This window comes from Pyxicephalus adspersus, chromosome 4, assembly GCF_032062135.1.
Source record: "Pyxicephalus adspersus chromosome 4, UCB_Pads_2.0, whole genome shotgun sequence".
NCBI lineage: Eukaryota > Metazoa > Chordata > Amphibia > Anura > Pyxicephalidae > Pyxicephalus > Pyxicephalus adspersus.
Window position 1 is genome coordinate 30,382,473 of NC_092861.1, and position 21,333 is coordinate 30,403,805.

Sequence of the window (21,333 nt, forward strand, 5' to 3'; positions counted from 1 at the left end):
AATAATAATAAAAATAATAATAGTAACATGGTTCTTTTGAGTATAAAGTGTTACCCATGTAATATAAATATATATATATATATATATGATCCCCACACTTATCAAAACAGAGGACACGGCTAGGAAAAGCAGCAAAACATCTTCAACATTACAGAAAAAGTCCAGTTGAATGTGACGGTCAACTGCTAATTCTATAATCAGTAAAAGAATACTCTAAAAAGGTGAAGTTAAGGCATACAGACATAGAAGGGACATCAATATCATACATACCATGCTCTGTGGGTCGAATCATTCCTTAAAACACTCACTGAAGTTTTGATCTCTCCAAGAAAGACATCTTGGGCAAGATTTCCATTGTTCCACAGATCCACTCTGCAAAGGTAATTATTAGGTGACATTTACACCCGTTTGCAGCTTATAATTTCTAATTAAAGATCTATAATAAAATAGTGCTTTATAAAAACACCTTCAAATAAAGAACCAAACAATAGACTTCTATTTTTGCATTTTTTAGTAATTTTTTAATATTTAAAATATTATAAATGATAAAAAAACAAACTGCAAACAAAGAGGTTACAAGAGGGCAACCCTGACTCTGATGCATCCCAAACAGTGTCCTGAAAAGAAATGTTATTAGGAACTATAGAACCACAGCACCTATTTAGGTACCAGAGATTATTAAAATATGATGCTGCATTCCTTTATATTAAAAGCTGGAAACAAGCCAATTGTTGGCAATTACTTCAGATATAGGTGTACTGTGTGAATATAAATTTTGATTGAATTTAAGATTTTTGCTAGATAACAATATTTATTTTGTGTAATGGATAGTCTGTAGCCACAGAAGCAGGATGCTGACTTGCCACAAGCATTTGCAAGTGTTATTTCCCCCTCTAAATGGGGAAGACAAAAAATAAAAAGTAAATGAGGAGCATTTATATGTGTATGAATAAACTTCCCCTTTTATGGTTGCCCATCAATGGCCTACAAATAGGTCAGAACAGGACAGAACATACAGAACCATGAGTGATGTTTATCCTTAGGTTTAGATGGGCCACCCCGTTAACCACTCCTGGGTCCTCATTTTAAAACACTAGACATTCAGGAGCGTTCAGTAGCGGTATTGACAGACACTTTCATCACTGGATATCTGATCTCCTGCTGTTGCACTCCAAATCACTGGGAAAATTTATAAACACTTGCAAAAGCTTTTAAAGATGGTCCCATAATTATCTGAGTGGCATCTCTGAGCGCCTTGGAAAACTGCATGAAGCTTCTGAAAACTGCACCGCAACACCACCCCAGGTACTAGCTGACAAGGGTGAACTGCTGTGTTACCTGCATAGTAATTTTTTTTTTTTCCTCACAAACTCCTAAATGTTCTTAGAGTGTATTGGGATCTACAGGCTTCCCCTCACTTGCAACATCTGCTATATGCAAGTTCTTCTTGGTAGGGTCCTTTCATCCTCCTGTGTCATTGTCTGTATGTCTGTCATTTGCAACCCTATTTATTGTACAGCATTACATGATATGTTGGCGCTATATGAATAGTGTTTATTAAGAATTATAATCATAAATATTTGGAAACACTTCGGCACAGTGGTTAGCACTCTGGCCTTTGCCGAGCCGATTCGAATCTCGGCCAGGACACTATCTGAATGGAGTTTGCAGGTTCTCCCCGCATCTGTGTGGATTTACTCCGGGTACTCCGGTTTTCTCCTACATTTTCAAAAACCTGCAGTTAGGTTAATGGGCTTTCCACCAAAATTGACCTTAAGACTGTATTAAAGACATATGACTATGGTAGGGACATTAGACTGTGAGCTCCTTTGAGGGACAGCTAGTGACATGACTATGGACTTTGTACAGCACTGCGTAAAATGTTGGCGCTATATCAATACTGTGTAATAATAATAATAATAATAATAATAATAATAATAATAATAATATGTCAAGCAGAGATGGGAAAGTCAGGGGTATTTTGATTTTTGCTCATAATATAATTAAAATATATAAATAAGGTGCCCATGCTCCTGGTTTCAAAATCCCCAGACCTCTGCAATGCCATGTAATCATGGCATAACGTTTAGCTGGTAAAAGGACCTTACTGATAAGGAAGCAAGACTTAAAAGTCAGGAAATTTCTTTCTTGGTGTAAATTAGCATGCACAATAAAGCTTGCTTGTGACAGGCACCCACGCATCCCTCTGAACAAGAGATTGCTCAATAGATGTGATGTGACTGCCAAGCCTCCATGAACACATTACAAAGTAGTTTTAAGATACACAACCAAAATGGTAATTATGCTCAAGTCAAAACAGACTTATCAGTTACGTGTCAAACACAAGACACTACACACACAAAGCACACACACACACACCTAAACACTAGACTCAAACTATGCTAAATAAAACACATGCAGTTATAACCTGCTTACACTGGGGAAATGAAGAACCCCCTTTGCTGCTACAGGGAATACACATAGCAAAATAAACCACCTCCATAGCAGTAAAAGGACAGACACACATCAAAACTGCAGACACATGCTACTATCACCGCTTACCCTCCAGCGCTTGTCTGCAATAACAGCAGATTTACCATAAAAAGGACAAGAAGAATGGAATAATGGCATAAGGAACATGCATAATAATGATGCCAAAAAGGATGTAGCACAAATAAATAACATGGCGGATCTCTGATCAGCGTGAGAAAACATGTGAGTGAATCATTTGTTGAAAGTGTAATCATTTGCCAAGGCACGTATTCCTACAACTAAGAAACTGAACCTATGCTGCTACTCCAAGCAACACAGGTCATTGTTTTGGATTGTAAGAAGTAATTAGTTATGTAACATCTACCCTGTGTTCGGGAATGTTCACTGGTAAAACAATCACTATAATTTTCCATAGTAATTAAAGGCCATTTTTAGCTTTCCAAGAAAATTAACCCTGTGCATTTATTTATTTAGTTTAACACAGCGCCACACTGCACGGTTCAACTTAGGCAGCAGTAAATAAGGGGGTATATATCTACAGTAAGCTACAAGTACCTTCTTTCTCCATATACCTGAAAAAAAGGTTTGTTTTTGTGGATTTTCCCCAGTATTCATAAATACAAAAACTGCCACCATACTTTACCACCTTCTATGTCATTTACACAAGGTTTTGTAGGCTATTCGATCTAGCCTTTAGGCAGTGTATAAACACCTAATTATAGTTGTGCAAAACTATATAGTTGATATACAGTGTATGGTTACTTTAATGGAAAGAAGATTACCAGGAGCTCCCTGATGTTGGGACAACAATAGTCATTGGTGATCTAGCATGGCATACTGCTAAAGAATGCTATGAGACACCTAAATTGACATGCTTGATTTTACCCACTTTCATTCCATAAATAAAGCCTCTGAGTGTCAGATACCTGTGTACAAGACTTAGCAGTGATGAAGGGGGTCAGATGACAGAACCACAGCTTACAGTAGGGACCACAGACATCTGACACTCCCAAAAAAAATAAATATTTAGTAGAGCCTCAAGAAAGTACAATCATAGATCACTAAAGAGAGTATAATAAATATTATTTTGCAGGGACTGGCTTTTTTAAAGCATTTAGGGACATGCCAGAATACAAAAATACAAACTTGTCTTTGCCCTGTCTCCACCTGTGACAAGAAAGGAGCCACATCAGACTAGCAAGCTCATTTCCAGCACTTTTTTTTGTTGGCACATGTGCATTGCAGCAGGTAATATTAGGCTCCTAGTGCTGAAAGCCTCTCCTTCTGACAAAGAGGACTGAAATAAATTAAATACAAATTAAATATAGGTAGTTACAGTACCTAGATTTATTCATATATTTTATTACTTTTTGAAGAATATGTAACTGCATTAAATATTGTTGTATTCGTAATAGGTATAATGAATTAAAAAAAACATGGGGGGGGGGGGGGGACAAAACTTGTGCTAGCTGAACAATCAGAAGTTCTAAGACAACTGTGTGTCTTGTGAAATACATTACTTTAAAATGCACAGTTATGCACCATTTATTATTTGTGAGTTAGGTGAGCTCATCTGTCTGTAGCTTCTAACTGCTTGCTGCCCAGCCACAGGTCAGGAGAAGGGCAAGATATACAAGTGCTACTTAACAATGACTGAAAAACCAAGAGAAGTGCTTTATATCTCATATGTTAACAAAACTACATGTAAAACATATATATGTATTTTCACTTGTAGAAAGCTAGTTGTGTTTAGGATCTATGTATTTTTATGGATTTTGTACTGCTTAAAACCCATTATAGAGGCCTTTCTTACACGCATGATCATATAGATAAAATGTTTAATTCTCAACTACGAACCTCACTTCAAGTTTTTCTATATCTTCTTCCTCTACTTGAAATTGGGACTTCTTAGTGTAGCTGCTCGACCTTGTCACCTGAAAAACATCATCTATTAATACAATGCAGTAAAACCATTTGGTGCTTCAAACACATCTTTTAAAATTAGTACCACTTTAGGGGACATATTAGAATAATAATATTGATACAGTAAGGAACTTATTTTAACACACAGCTGACATCTTTTGAAAAATTACACATTTTTAGTTCACTGCAGTCATGGGTATTTGTTAGTTACAGTTATAGTATACCAAAGTGTATGTACACTAAAGTGAGGAAGGATTTGATAATGAATGCTAACCAGGGCACTGTTAGAAAACGTAATCATACTTGCTGACAAAACTGAATCCGGGGAACTCTCAAAGACTAGAAAACCCAACTAGAAAAATGTTATATCTCTCTGTGTCAATGCTGTAGATTTTTCATCACCTTCTATTTGGTGATGCTGTTATCAGCAGAATAGAAAGTATGTGACAAAGCCCTAAAAGCAGTAAAACCCAACAAGAAGAAATGGATTTTGGTTTTACATATCATTTTTTGCTTTCCATTTGGTGGTCATTTAAAGCTGTACTCTGGCAACATTTTAAATTTACATTTGCAATGGACCCCACCTGTACACTCCAAGAGTTAATTTTACGCAAGGTACTTTTTTAAAGGCAATTTTACCTACCTTGGTACTGCAGGTTTCCTCCTCCCTAAACGAACTGCCCCCAAAAAAGCTTCATTTCAGCGCACCATTGACTGAAGGCACTCTGAAGTCATCACATACAATGCAGGACCAACAGTCCTGTACTGTGAGTGAGTATGTCACGAGCCCACCACAGTCCTGAGCACCAGATGATAAAGGAGAGTGCCAGCTTCCTGTGGTACAAATGGTTAATTTAAAGCTAGCCTAAAACAATAATAAAGAAGAACCCGCCTTGCATACAGTAGCCACTGTCCCAAGAAAATAAAATCTCTATAATAAACATTTCTGTAAAATGCAGATACCCAAAGGACCAACCAGTGCAGAATTTCTTTAACATTTCGAAAGACATAGTCTGTGGTGAACCAATGAAATCATTTGATTCCAAAGTAGTTTTGTGGGACATTTTTTTTTTTGCAGGTATTTAGGTGCAAGCATGCATGCAAAATTTATCATGCAAGCAAAATTTATTCTAACTTGCCTCAAAGTAGAATTTCTCATTGAACTGGGGATTGCTGGTTTTCTTCTTTACTTTGGTTTTCTTCTGGTCATTCCTGTAAAGAAATATATATATATAAAACTGGATGTATATGTCTATCTTCCCCATCACTCAAAAACGCGTCGACACATTTCAACCAAACTTGCAAGACAAATGACTCAGACTCAAGTGAGTGTACCGCTGATCTTTGTACAGTGCTGTGGTATATGTCAGAGGTATATTTGCATGTATGTATGTGTGTATGTATTGCTCAGTGACAGTGTGCCTTTTGCTTAACACTTTAGTTTTTTTTTGATTTCCTGTATAATAAAAAATTTCAAATAAATAAATACCTGGGCAACGCCAGGTAATCAGCTAGTACCAGAAATAAAATAAAAATTTCCGGTTATATAGTAAGAAATTATCCCTAAATGCTCCTTACATACCTTTAACAAAAGGTAATAAAGTAAAACGTATGACAGACTTCAATCGCGCTTAACATTTTGGATTTTTTTTTTTATTAGGCCTATTTTTTTTTTTCTCTTTAAGTAGGCGTTGCAGTATGGTCACAATGAAAACATGTGTTTGGCTAATGTAGACTGGACATTGACAAAAACATTTCTCAACTAAAAACAATCTTTAACAGGTAATGAGTAGGCTAACCCTAGAAAAATGCTTTTTACTCTCCTAAAAAAGAAAGTAAGGCTACTCAAATGTCAGGGCTCCAAAAAGAACTCCAAAACAAAAAATGCAGGTCATTTTAGGACAGGACCATGACATTTCTCTCCATAAACGAACAAGAAACTGTTGGAAAAGGGTAAAAACTTTTGCCAGGTTTATACTGCTGTCCTAGATTGAGAAATTCACCCCAACTTTTCTAGGGCAGCTATCTCTGAGACCGCAAATTAGTTAAAACGATCATTTGTAAATACTAGTGCCACTGAACAAGTAAATGCTGCACTACAAACAGAGCACAGCTGCAGTCCGAGTCTATTTGGGGGGAAACAGCAGAAACTAATATTTTTGGGGGTTGAGCACCAAGAAACACATACATTTGTGAAGCATTCATTTTATAAATGTTTTCTCCCTTTATTGGAGAAAATGCTCTTACTAAAGAATCACTTCTATGACATAGCTCCATAGTTCCTGGATTAGACAATTTGTCTTTCCTTACTACATAAAATTCTTTACCAATTTACAATTGCTATTTCAAGGCTTTACCCGCAAACCATGTATATATTTACCTAGATGGGCCAACAAGAGACACAGCAGCATAAGCATCACAGCTCTGCCCATTCACAAGTGGTAATCCCTCACATTCCAATATGCTGTGAAGAGACAATACAAAAGTTTAACACAAAAACAGGCAATATCTCATTTTACTTTCATCCACATGAGAAGAAGAGTTGCTAGGTAAATGCAACATCAAAATGTACTTGTAAACTTATAGGACTTGTTCATATTACTTTTGCTGTTAACAAATCTGTCAGGGACACCATGGTCACAAAGAGAAACAAATTTACAAATTTGATAATGAAAAAGTTTTCAATATCATAAATAAAATTTTAAGTTTCTCTATTTCTGGGACTAAAACATCCTAAGACTAATAGAGATAAGGAATTGCCAGGAGTTAAAATAGTAAAAAAAAATAAAATATTATCCTTAAAAAATAATATCTAATATTTTTTTATTACCTCAATTATGGTACAAAAATCAGTAATGATAAATATAGAAGAAAAATACTTAACAGGCATTTTCCTGCCATAATTCATTTTACAATTCTGCAGACCGGCCTTTCTCACACTTTTTAATAGGAGAGAACCCTTGAAATAAGTTTCAGGTAACCCCTGCTTGAATTTCTGTATCCACAGCTCACAGTACATTGGAGTGAATATCAGTGGGAAGAAGGTCACCATTACAGATAGCCAACAGATTACTGGTGTCACTTAAACTGACCTGAGGTGCACAAGTGTAAAAGTAAACGTAAACATAAAAAAAACGTTAAAAAAAAAAAAAAAAAAAAAGTTATATATATATAAATATATAAATTAGGGGTGAACCTGTTCTATAAAATAATCTACTCTGGGTCATTGAAGTTTGTAACAAAGTAGTAGGTAATACTTTCTATATTAATATCTTATTGAGACAGTGGAGTGACATTCAAATGCTTGCAACATGCACATTTTCACGAAAATCAACTGCATGCAGAGGATGAAATTGTTTTGGTTCCTTAAATGAACTTCACTAGGCCATTTTTTTTCAATAATTCAAACATTTGAAGATGGCACAATTAACAAGATAGTTGGGAACCAACTATTTGCATATGGCTAACAAAAAACAATAAATAAGCTTCCAACCAAGCAAGTTTATGATCTTACTGTGCTTGGCAGATGAGAAGAGGTTAACAGTCATTTGTATTTATTCAAACACTCTATGCAGCCGCCTACGCTTCCTCTCTGAGCAAGTTACGGAAAAAAGGAAGTGTCCTGGTGGCTTTTCAAAGCATGTTATACTGACCACGAAAACAAAACACAGACTTACATTATGCCACTCAATGCATAGGCCAAGATATACTTACTGTACCATAAGCTGCTGCACAGATCCATTGTCTGTAATCAGCTCATTTAATTTCAACTCTAAATGGACTTTTCCCTAGAAAACCAGAGAAAGGAGATTTGTAAATGCTTGTCTAATGGGTAACATTATAAAACAAGTCATCATACACACTTGGTTAAGGATCATATACACCTCCATTACAGCAGCCAGGACTGATGTATGAAAGCTGTTAAATGACTCCAACATGAACAAAGTACTGTCATAACTTACTACACATTTGACATTTTAGACGCAATAATACCACTCTGTGAAACCGTGGGTTGGACCATTCATTTTTAGAAATAGGGTTGCTCATACTCCTTTTTAAACTGCTGTCTTCCTACTGCAGTACACACTTCACTATTATAGAAATGGGAATTCAGGAACTCAACTGATAACCATTCAAATACACCTGAGAATGTGCCATAATATAGTCCCTTAACTCTCTGGTGCCAAACCTGCATTCAAAAGACCACATCACATTTTGGCATTTGTTTTTCAGTCCTTAGGTCACAAACGTCTAAAGTGGGTTTGCCATGCTGAAGAGCAATTAGTAGCAAAGGATTTGTAGAGCATGGATCGGCCCTTTTTTGCTTCATATATTCTAATCCTCTTTGCTTTATAATATTTTACCGCTGCAGGAAGCCAACAGGCAATACTGTCGACTAGCTTTTGGTCCCCTGCTTACCTTTGTGGCTACATTATCCACGAGGTACTTAGGATCATGCCCCAAGGTTCCATTATTATATACAATCATGAGAAAAATAAAGTACACCCGTTTTAAAATTTTAAGGTTTTAGTTATTGGGACATAAGTATAAAAAAAAAATCATCTTGTCCTTTTTAGATAATTTTGCCCAGGAGATGTCAGTTTTAAAGAAGTGTCTGTCCAAAATTCCATTGCAATTCATTGGTTCTGTGTTTAATCTTGCAATAGTGAGTCAAACTGCTTGCATCTACAATGAAATATTGTACCAATCAAAACTGCACCAGAAAAAAAGTCAGTCCTGTCCAAAAAGAACATTAGAACAAGACTACAGTTTATGGTTTTGTACAGTTCAGACAGAAATGGAGTGTGTTATTCATTGGGAAATATTTTCTGTTTCTTTCACACCTCTGAACTCTGTTTCAAATACAAATGTCAGGGTTTATCTATAAGCAAAATCTATTGGTATAGATCCCTGTGATTGTGACTTATGACTTACTTTTAGAAGTAACTAAACTCCCCCTTTACTGTAAGGGAAACTTAAAAAAATCTTCCTTTGATATCTTATCACCTTATTTGTCTAAAGCAATCAATAAAGTAGTTTTTTTTTTCTCCCACCTGAAATGTTTAAACAATTTTTTATGACCGAGATAAAACTAGGAAACAGCCTACTCTCCCTGAAATCTTCAGGTCCATATCCTGACTAATTTTATATCCTAAAATATGCACTTTGACTTTTAGATGTTACTCCATTTTTAAACCTAACCATGTTGGGTCTGTAAAGGGTAAGACAAGATCAGATGGAAGAGAAGAATGTTACATGTAATCAGATAAATAAAAACGTACAACATACACTTATATCTCCTATCACTTGATGATGTTGAAAAGGCCTTTAACAAATGTGTAATTATTTGAGAGACTACCCCCAACATTTTATGTCCTCCCTTCTGGTAGTGATGCTCCCCGAACCAGGCAAGGAGCCCCTAAATCCACATAATTATCGGCTGATTTCCTTACTAAGTATTGACATTAAATTATTAACTAAAATCCTGGCCACTAGGTTGAACAAGTTTTTGGGGTCGATGGTACACAAAGACCAGGTAGAGTTTGTGCCAGGTAGGCAGGTCCCAGACAGCACTAGGAGGATAATCAGCATTATACAATACATACAGCACCGCAAAATTCCTGATGTAATTTTAGGTCTAGATATCCAGAAAGGGGTGTGATTCCCTGATGTAGAAATATATATTCTATGTTCTATCTAAATGGGGTTTCCAGACAAAGTTCATGGCCTCGATGCAAGTGCTATATTCAGCAAGGATTAGATACTCCTCCTATTACTCTGCCACTTTTAACATCTCTAAGGGTACCTGTCTGGGATGTACCCTATCACTGCTTTTATTTATTTTAGCTCCTGGACCTTTGGACCTCATGAACAGCTGGATGAGCTCTAATCAATAACACCAGATAGGAGGAAATGAGTATAAACTCAATTTATTTGTGGACAGTATATTATTATCCATCACTCAGCCATTGGTCTCTCTCCCGAATCTCCTTCTTATACTCAAGGAATTTGCACATATCTCACGTTTAGTTGTGAATGAACAGAAATCTATGGCAATAAACATGAATTTGCCATCACAAAATTTTCTGGCACTGCAGGAAAAATTTAAGTTTGTCTGGGCTCAGAACCATTTAGATTATTTGGGGATTAAAATCACCTGAGCTCCTGGGATGCTCTACACAAGCAATTACCCACCCCTGTTTAACTAGCTCAAGACCATCATATCAGGGTGGTTTCCCACCCGATATCATGGATAGGCAAAATCAATTCAGTGAAGATGACAATTCTCCCGAAACTATTGTATTATTTTAGGACATTACCTGTTCCAGTGCCTACCCCTATGATCCGTGCTCTACAAAAACTAACGTTTTCCTTTATCTGGAAAAGAAACCTAGAGTACGTCAAAAAACTATGTTTGCGCAAAAGCGCCATGGGGGTTTAGGAGTGCCCAATCTGTTGAAATATTACCAAGCGGCCCAAATCTGTCCAATTACCTCTCTTAATGCCGGGCATGCAGGTACAGCTAGTATCCTATCTATCTCAACCAGTGGATGTTAAGGCTCTTCCATGGCATCCTCCCAAATTATGTCCACAACCCATAAGTATACATTTAAAGCAAGTGCTAAAAGTGTGGGATGGAATTCAATATTCTAGTGGACTTATGTCACCATATTTACCCCTACTTCCTATTCAGAGCAACCCTCTATTCCTTCTGGGGATGGAGTCACCGGTGGCATTCAATTGGTGGTTGATACATAAATACGACACTGTCTATTGCACGCTTGATAGAAATGGAATGTTGAAATGGGAGGCTATTGGTTCAGTGCATCAGGTGCAGGGGTAGGGAATTTTTTGGCATCTCTAGCTTAGACATTGGATTAGTTCTCTAATCCAGGATGTACTAACATGGGCAGATTATCAATTTTGGAACACATTTGTCTCAGAACTCTTCTATGCCCAAAACTCATCACTATCTCGTACACCAAACTTACAGAGATCACTGTCGCGAATACCCATTCTTATGTATGTTGTTGGGGAAGGGAGCTTAAACATCCCAAAACTGATGAGGAATGGTTTACTAATTGGACCGGATTGGCTAAAAGTTCCACCAATGTGATTACGCTGGAGGCAGCATACAAGGTAATGATGAGGTGGTACATAGTTCCATCTAGGCTGAGACATTTGTAAACAGCAGAGTCGGGGTTCCATTTTGGAGGCTGTGAAGAATTAGGTATTGAGCTTCATGTATGGTGGACTTGCCCTTCAGCTATCAGATTTTGGGGCAAGGTGTTTAGACTACTGGGCACCTTATTTCAGAAAAATGTGGCAAGAGATCCCTGGGTGGCCTTACTACAATTTAAGCCTCCTAATCTTACCAAACTCTAATTTGCTTTAGGGGCACATGTTATTTTGGTAGCTAAACAAACTATTGTGAGAAACTGGAAGCAACAAGCTATTCCCTACCATGAAGTGTTGCTTCAGTTAGATAACACTTTCTTGAATGAACATCTGTCTAGTATTTTGAATGATACCCGTGAAAAGTTTTCTCAAGTATGGGAACCTTGGAGAGTGTTTTCACTGCCCAATATTCCCCCATTCTGGTAAGGTCTGGAAAAGGCTATGGTGCTGAGGGAAAGTAATCCAGTTAACCATGACCACTGATTTTTTTTTTTCTGTTGTACTCAAACCCCTTTATTTTAGAAGGGGTTTCTATTCCTGTTCTCCATATTTGACCTGTCGATTAGTATATTAGCTGCTAGGTAATATCCAGAGGCAAACGATTTTGTTTTATTTGTTTGGTGGTAGCTAGTATTTCCAAGACTCATACCAGTCCTGGTACCCTACCAACCTAATCTAATTGTACGCAGAAATGTCACGACACACTGTACTGGTTGCCACTTTATTTTTATTTGTTATTTGGATTGTAGCTTATTGTATATGATGTGTATTTCTACTATTTGTAATGTTCTTTTTTTTCCTGTACAAAATTTTTTTAAAAATTCATAAAAATCTATTGAAACCCAAACACCTTTAAGATTTCACTGTGGTCTTAGATCTTACTGAAATTTGGCTCTTGATGTCCACATCCTTCAATATTACAAATAGGAAACAGACTTAACACTTATCCACCGTCATATTCCCATTGATCATGTCATCATTGATTATTGATAATGATAGATTATACCCCTTGCTGACACCAGCGAAAGCAAACACAAAAATCATCAGACCCTTTGTCTCTTTGCTATGATGTTTGATTTGGATTCTATCCTGAAGGCAGTGTTAAACAATTTTACTGTAATCCCTATGTAGGAGCTGCTAATCAATTCTGCATCCTAAGGCCATGTACACACAAGACTTTTGTCATGACGAGCCTCGAGAATCATCGGACGTGTGTTCGTAGCCCAAACGTAGTGTTCAAAATTGTGCCCTTTAAAACGTTGAAATCAATCCTTCCTCACAGGATGACAGCTGAATCACAGATTTAGGGTATTACCTTTTCCTCCCTACCAAATCAAACAAAAAAGGCTGGTTGCCTAGGATGCCCTGACAAAGATTACTACTGGACCAGCTCAGAATCTAGATTGGGGTATTCTTTGAAAACTCTGGGACTCAATGAAAAAAAGCATGATATAATAGCAAACCTTATAGCAGCATATCCAAACGAGAATCTGATATTGCCACATCAAAAAATTTTCAGGGGTGCCCAAGCATGGTCCCTTTCGGAATCAACTCACCGATTTACACTTGTTCAATCACAGTGAAAGCCTGCACGCTTCTCAATTAAATTTCATGATAAACAAAAGGAAATACCTCAATTTGTCCCCGCAGTCCTTCATATTGAGGACAGGTACAAATTACGAGAAGGGAAGTATTCTATGAGGTTCAAAACAAATTAAGTTATGTGTAGCCCCTGCCCTTATAAAATGGTAAAGAATTAAAATAATTATATAGCCTTTCCACTAAAGGATACAAACCCATTATGCCACACACTCATATGTGCTAAACTTTGGGCGCGTTCTCAAAGACCTATGTTGGTTTAGGACTTCTAACTTTGCTTCCTAACCTTTCCTTTCTCTGTTGGAAAGACTTTAGTAAAATGGACACCTTGCTGACATTTTCCAGAGCTGCAAGAACCTTACGAAATTTAGAACGTATGTATGCAAACCTATTTTTTAACAAATTTCTCCATCAGCTTGACATTAAATAGGTATAGACATATTTCCATTAAATTATCAAACCCATGTATCTGTATCAGTTAATGGGGAATGTTATCCTCTTCCTCCTAAAACCTCTAAAGTTACTAAATAGTTTACACACAACTGTTTTGAAAAAAAAAATTCTCTTGCCAGTGGGACACTTTGTTTCCCCATTCCTCATATTAAACTATGGCCCAAATGCTATCTTTTTTTGTCACTACTTACCCTTCATATTCTACAGATTGGATAAACAAATTCTGAATAGTCCTTGCCTACTCCAGTTGTAATTCTTTTTGCTTGTCATGTTCATGTGTCATTCTAATATATTAGTGTATTTTCAGATATCTACAGAACATTAAAACTTTAGCAGGACCTAGATAATTCTTGGCTACTTAATTTCACGTCTACAATATTTCAATTATTTGTTCATCTTTCAACAGCATTGTAAAATATACTTTACCGATTTGTTTTGTATTAAAACCACTGAACTTGTACATTGGCACATTATGAATACTAATATTACTATTTGTGTCTTGCACTGCCTATTTAATTTAAATGTGTAAACCAAGGTGGAACTGCTTGTATTACTACTTTGGAATGACATTTCCACAGCTGCTTTCCTAGTAACCGTAAACCCGAACAGTCCATCCTATCCACAGCAAAAGATATATGTATAGCTGCTGGATTTTCAGCACTAACCAGTCCTGAGGAGCAAATTAAATTCTGGGAGTGGCCGAAGTACTGCATTACATTACGCAGGCAAACCCAAGTGAAACTATTAATACCTGTCATTAATAATTCACAATTCTTGTGTATAAAGGAAATTGTTTTTATGCAAGATGTAATTAGTTAGTTTAACTACTTCATGCAGATTAGATCTGTCTATTTAGTGTTACCAGGAATCATCCAAACCTTGGTGAGCAGGCTAATTTTATTTGCTATGCACCAGTTTACTTAACAATAACATAACCCATTTTTAATGTATTCAATCCATGTTTTTAATAAAGCTTCTAAATAACTGCTGACATTATAAATATATATAATTGCAGTCAAATTAAACAAAAGGTACATTTGGTTTCTTGGGATGTAGGGCTGCAGTTATATAGTGCAGCTATTGTGTCTTAGTGAGTGAAATATACACTAACATTACCAACAGCTTGTGGCATCCCCAAGAGAAAATTGTTCATTGGCCCATCTCGTACTTTATAGTTTCTCGTATTTTAATTTTTGGAAATGATGTCTCTGAAGAAGCAGGCCGTTAAGGCTTGCTTTTACTACATTCATATCTGTCTTGTTGATTGTAACACAGGTAAAAGTTTAACTTATATGAACTGGGCCAAACCAATGTCCCTCCTCCCCTTTCCTTTCTGCTTCCCTTCGCTTCTCCCCCATATTTTCTACTCACTCATTTCAAAATTACAAAAACGGTTTATAGAAAGAAGGAAACAACAACTTTAGGTTTTAGTCAGGTGTGCCGATCTGTGTAACCATAGAGAACATTCACCTAAGTGCATTTAGAGTATAGGGGGTGGAAAGGAGTGTCCCTATGCAATCCATATTTGGGGCCTTTGTGTTTCTGCAGGGCCTTAATTTCTTGCAATATTGTGCAAACTAGCTAGCTCAATTAGTAAAAATTTCAGCCAGCAGAGTTTGACTGATACAATTATCAGAAGTCCAGAGGAAATTGTCATAAAATATGTTAACCATAATAAATGCTGAAAAAGTTCTCAATTATAAAAAGTGCTCAATTATTTCTTACCGTGTTTCCCCGAAAAAAAGACACCCCCCGAAAGTAAGCCCTAGCAGGATTTTTGGCTGTTTTCCAGCAAGCTCAAAATATAAGCCCTCCTCCGAAAGTAAGCCCTAGCTTAATACCGTAGAATATCTTCAGCACATACTGTACATAGTGGTGGGGGAGGAAGTAAAGGACATCACAGACTGTCACACGAGTGCAGGACTGTCACAACATCACTACCCCGTACGTACGAGTATTCCAGGCTCACACAATCCATCACTTCTCCGGGGGCAGAGCTGATGATTGTAGAGAGAGATGTGAAGGGAGGGCACACTGAGCCTGTCATATCTCTCCTTCTCAAATGATCGTGGTGGGGGGAGGAGAAAAGAGAGGACGCTGAGGATGCCACACCTCTCCTCCAGTGCAGTGCAGAAATGATTGTGCTGGGGGGAGTGAAGGGAGAACAGCGTGGATAAGGCTGTCCCATCTCTCTTCCAGAGCACAGTGATGCAGGACATATTCTTCTCAAAATATAAGCCCTACCTGAAAATAAGCCCTAGGGCATTTCTTGGAGAAAAAATTAATATAAGACAGTGTCTTATTTTCGGGGAAACACGGTAACTATGTATAAAGAATTGTGGTGGAAAGATCATGATCAGAGAATAGTCTGGACGTGTTGGGGGGGAAAAAAAAAAAAAAACATACCACAAAATTTGATCTTTCACATGATAGAAATGATTTGATGAAATGAAAGGAGAATTTGTGGTTGGACTTTTTTTTTTTTTATACCCATTGATAGTTTTTTCCAGTATAAAGACTGGGATGTTGTTCTTTTGTTCATTGGGTGTAAAAGATATCCTGACATTAACACTGCAAAGAGTAGTTTCATGAATACTTAAAGAAACTACTACTTCAATGTCTGACCTACTGAGGCACAATCGAAAAGAGGGGAAATATAAATCCTCCCTAAAAAGTGCAAAGCTAAGGGGGGGGGGGGGGGTAAAAAACCTAATGACAAGCCTAAGTTGGGGTAAAAAAACATGAATCGACCGATAGGACTGGCATCGAAAAGAAGGGACAAATCTTACAAACTCGGTAGTTTACCCTTGTCCCAAGTTAATCATTAAAGAACCACCCTGAGAGCTGACAGCACACTCCTGAAACCCACAAGAAAGATGGCAGCTGTTGCTTAAGATTTTGTTGCCAATACCACAGAAAGCAGCACACAACCTAAAGCGTAATACACACAACATACACCCCATATTTCACAAAGGGAAGTTCTTGATGCCACAGGCTGAAAGAACAGGTTTACAGTCTTCGTAGTGAACATCCATGCCCAAATAAATCAGGGTATGGCAGAGAGGAGAGAGTAGAGGGGTACGCAATGAAATCACTTCAAGAGAGATAGAATTTGTCTTTCCAGACAAATAAAGGATTTCTTTTCTATGACAGGTTGTCTCCCACTGGAATGGGGGAGATGCCTTACTGGGTAGGAAGTGAAATGGTAAAATTAGGTGGTAACCCAATAATGTAAAGAGTAATATTGGTCACTTCAGGCACAAGATTAGTACATGTTTTTTTGAGGTGTGCGATTTCAAAATTTGAGTGTTATAAAAAAGATCAAAAGAAAACACATTTTACATTTAAGCATAGTTTCCTGTGAAGGAGGAAGATGATTACCTGGACTTCTGAGTTTGAATCGATTGGCTGAAGTGGGAACCATGGCTCTTTACCACTGTACCTGAACAGATCATCTTTTTTAATGGCGACCTTACCTGTGGAGAAAAACAAATTCTTAATCCAGCATGACAGAAAACAAGACACTAAAAACAGACATGATAATGCTTGGCTTGAACACAACACTGTTTTCTTTAAACCCAATAGAATTGAACATGTTTAACATTAATTGGTCAAAAGTTTGTGGACAATAGATTAAAACAAAAGGCTAGGGTTTCCTTGCTGCAATTCAAAGTTATATTGTAAGCAAAGTTAATAAATATTAGCTAATTTGCATATGCAAACAATAAACTGTTGTGGTCCTTTCCATTGAATACTTCATGGGATATGAAACCAATGAACTGAACATAGTAATCCCCGATTGGATAATGTGTAGTATCCTAACACGTTTCGCCGATAGGCTTTCTCAGGAGATGCATGGAGAACGTCTTTCAGACTTGGTACAAATTGAAACACAACATATGAGTCTGTTGGATATAAACTGTTACTAAATATGTATATGCCGATAAGGTTGAAAAACAGATATGGTGGTGCCAAATATTAAGTTTCACAATGTATTGGCGAATATTAGTATATTAACAGAGTGCTTTTGGAAATTTGTTTGTAAGTAACAATATTTCTTAAAGCAATACAGTGTTGCCAAACATCGAATTTCACACTATACTGATGGATAACATCTTAGTAAAATAACACAATGTTACATGTTACCTATTGCATTGCAATATGTGTGGGCATCTGAAGACTGCCGCTAACACACCTAGCTAACCAATGTCAGAGATAAAGTCTACTGGTTGAAATCAGTTTTCCTGAATAATCAATATTTTTCCCCTGAGAACAGGCTGGTGCCAGGGTGTCTGTTAAGTGCTTCGACAAGCACACTTATGAGATACATACATAGGAGGTTATGAAAAGATAATGCTCAAACACTCATTTCAATGCAAAAATGTAATGTAAACATGAAAAAAAAAGTGGTCGTGCAACCATACAATTTAGTGTTACTCTTGGAATTTCTATCGAAAATTGGCCTATGTGGTGTGAAAATCACTACGAAATCCAATCTGTCATAGGGACCGAGTATTCAATTTCCTTGCAGCTGCTGCTTAGTCTGCTGACGGGAAAAGGACTTGCACCACAAAGCCACCACACAGGTCTGTCATAGAGAATAAAGCTTTACCAACAAATCCCTTCTTCTTCCTCATTATTACACACACGCTGCAGAAAGCAGGAATAGTGAAGACAGTGCAGTCTGCATGCAGTTTATGTTGCAAATAGCACAGGATTCATACTTGTGCATATTGTTTGAGTTTTAAGACTTGAAAATCAAGCTACAAGTATTATGTATAGCAAAGTCCCTAAAGGATGTCAGAACCCCCCTTTTCAGTGCAGCCGTTTGGGCAAAGGTACGTTATATAGCAGGTATCTAAATACTCATTTTATAGGGGTTAGAATTAGGCTAGGGCACAGAGCAGGTAAGGGTATAGGAAGTTATTGGTTAAGATTAGGAAATAGATAAGGCAAGTACAAAAATGAAAGCAAATTTCTAATCAGCACCTTAAAAGGTTTGTAAAGATTACCAAACTAGAAACACATGACATACAAACTCAACTAAAATTCCAATTTTTTGCTGAAAAACACAGTCACCATGAAGGCTGCTAGTACTTCAAAGGCCAATGCATAAATATAGGATCAGGATTGAGGAGTTCTCTGCAAGGATAAGAATTTCTTGGAGATCTTCCTCTTGCTAAGACACTATCATGTGTAATGAAATTGATAGTTGGATTCATCCGAAAGAATCCCTAATTTACCAGTTATCAATTAAAGGCAGTATCAAGTAAACTAGAAATTAACTACATATTCAACTAGTGAAGTTTTTAGTTTGTCCTATGTTAATAACTTATACAGTTTGAAAACTCAGTTTCTAACATGAGAAGAAACCTATCCAGTGTTTCACACAACCAACTAGAAAATTCTCCCTATATTATTTATGGAAAATTCACCCTATATCATTTATGGAAAATACACCCTTTTTCTTTTTTTCTATTGTAACCCCCATAAAAACCCTCACTGGAACCAATTACTATCTGGTCTACTTTCGCTTACATTATCCTATAAATATACCACAAGACTTGGTCAGCCTAAACCTCCCGATTGAAGAGACATCCTTCTTGACCCACTAACCAACAAATACTGCCAACTGTGAGGATCGCAAAGCAGTTTTAAAACAAGTGTAAGTGATAACCCCCCACCATTTAAAAATGGTGGAAGACCATTCTAGAGAGTTGGGGCATCTCTAGAAAAGTCTTGGAGCCGTGCATGTGATGAGGTTATGAGTGAGGAAGTCATTTGTAGGTCATTTGAGAAGCGGAGAGAGCGGCTGGGGGAGTATATTTTTACCAGGTCAGAAAGGTAAGTGGGACAAGAACTGTGGAGGGATTTGAAGGCAAAGCACAGAAGCTTGAATTTGATTCTAAGGTGACATAGAAGCCAATGAAGTGAACTACAAAGGCATGCAGCAGGAGAAGAGCAGTGGGAAGGATGGAGGAGTCTGGCTATAACAGTCATAATAGATTGTAGTGGAGAGAGTCAGGTTAGTGGAATACCAGGGAGGAGGATGTTACAGTAGTCCAGACAAGAGATAAGAGCATGTACAAGATGTTTGGTGGTCTCTGGGGACAGGTAGGGGTGGATTTTGGAGATGTTGCATAGGCTTAACTGACAGGACCTGGACATGTTCTGAATATGGGGGGTAAAGGAGAGGGCAGAATCAAAGGTGACGGCAAGACAATGTGCCTGAGAGGAGGGACGAACAACAGTGTTATCAGTTAGGAATATGTCAGGGGGTGATTTGGAATTTGAGGGGGGAGATCCAAGAAATAAATCATGTCCCCCCACCCCAAGCAGTTTCCCAGGCACATATGATCTTGCGTATCTTTGATACAAAGCTTTTTAGCATGTAATTATCTACCCAATGTCTCACCTTTTCAAGAGCTTCCTGCAAGACCAACCAAAGCCCTTATTATTTACTTTTTTGGATTGTGAGCTACTTTTTAAATGACCAAGACAAAATGATCTACCAACAATAAAAACTTGGACTTAACTCCTGTGCGCGATAGAGTTCATTTTCAAAGGCAGGACTCCGCGATCTACTCGCATTGCCTTTGCGATCTACCGGTAGATCGCGATCCACCTCTTGGGCACCCTTGATGTACACAATTCTTTGACTGTCATTCTACTGTGAAGTTCCCAAACGACATTCAGTTTTACAGCAAATGTGGACAACAGGATGCCCACCTAATACTGTTTTCAACCAAGTATGCTTACTGTTACTTTTCATATGTCCATAGCAGATATGTGGAAACATTCAGCACAAACTTGATATCCGTTTATGAAAAGGTTTGTCCATACATATTACAAAACTAATTTTTCTGAACAAGATACATTTGAGTTGACACACATTTGCCACCAATTGCTCACCTATTCGGAGATCTCGTTGCAAAACATTTTTATCATAGATATAAAAGGATAAATTTTGGAATGCTCGTGGAATTTCAAAGTAGAAATCTTCACCATAAAATGGGCTGCAGAGAAAAAGATAGAAGAAAGAAAGAAATGTGAAAAAGATACAATGTATAACAGTGTAGATCAACATTCTTCAATTTGATAACAATTTGTTTCCTTTAGAATAAGAAGCTAATGGAATAGATTGGATCTCAACATATCTACTACTTTTAGGATTAGTCTACACGGACTGTCCCCAGAGTTTAACCTGAGGCCTTTAAAGCCCATGTTTGAAGTCCCTATCCATTCCAATGGGCTAATCTACATCAGGACGTTTCCTTCAGGCACGTTTATGAGCTTTATCTTAACTTGCAACTTTTAAAAAATTAAAACGCAGGATAAACGCAAGAAAACACACGGAAACGCTTGAAAACGCTCTTATTGAACTCAATGGAGGCTTTTACAAGCGTTTTTAGGCTTTTTTAAAAGCTTCCATTGAAAACTCCCAGATCTCCACCACCCCACCCTGGGGAATGAGTACAGGGGTACATAAAACCCCTTACTCATTTCCTAAAAGGGTAAAATATGTGTAGAAAATTGGACGAGGCTTTAATGTTAAATTATTTTAATAAATGTGTGTGTGTTTGTGTAACTAAACTTTTTTTTTCAGGTTATCCCAATGACAAGATGATTCCCACGGCTGCAATCCTGACATGAGCACAGCCCTGGGACTCCTCCTGATAGTGAGGG

The 21,333-nt window shown here is 37.3% G+C and overlaps 1 protein-coding gene across 2 annotated transcripts in view; it reads right to left on the reverse strand.

The window, feature by feature from the left end:
* RASA2 (RAS p21 protein activator 2) overlaps positions 1-21,333 on the reverse strand; it is a 70,277-nt gene that overhangs the window by 25,424 nt on the left and 23,520 nt on the right. For both annotated transcript variants that reach the window (XR_011920254.1, XM_072407672.1), the window contains exons 3-9: positions 20,560-20,663; positions 17,029-17,123; positions 8,131-8,204; positions 6,797-6,880; positions 5,556-5,628; positions 4,351-4,427; positions 271-372 (exon numbers count right to left, since the gene is read on the reverse strand). Coding sequence is in view for 1 of the 2 variants with exons in the window: in XM_072407672.1 (XP_072263773.1) it covers positions 271-372; positions 4,351-4,427; positions 5,556-5,628; positions 6,797-6,880; positions 8,131-8,204; positions 17,029-17,123; positions 20,560-20,663 (609 nt within the window). In the remaining variant the exon portion in view is untranslated. The remainder of the gene's footprint in view (positions 1-270; positions 373-4,350; positions 4,428-5,555; positions 5,629-6,796; positions 6,881-8,130; positions 8,205-17,028; positions 17,124-20,559; positions 20,664-21,333) is intronic.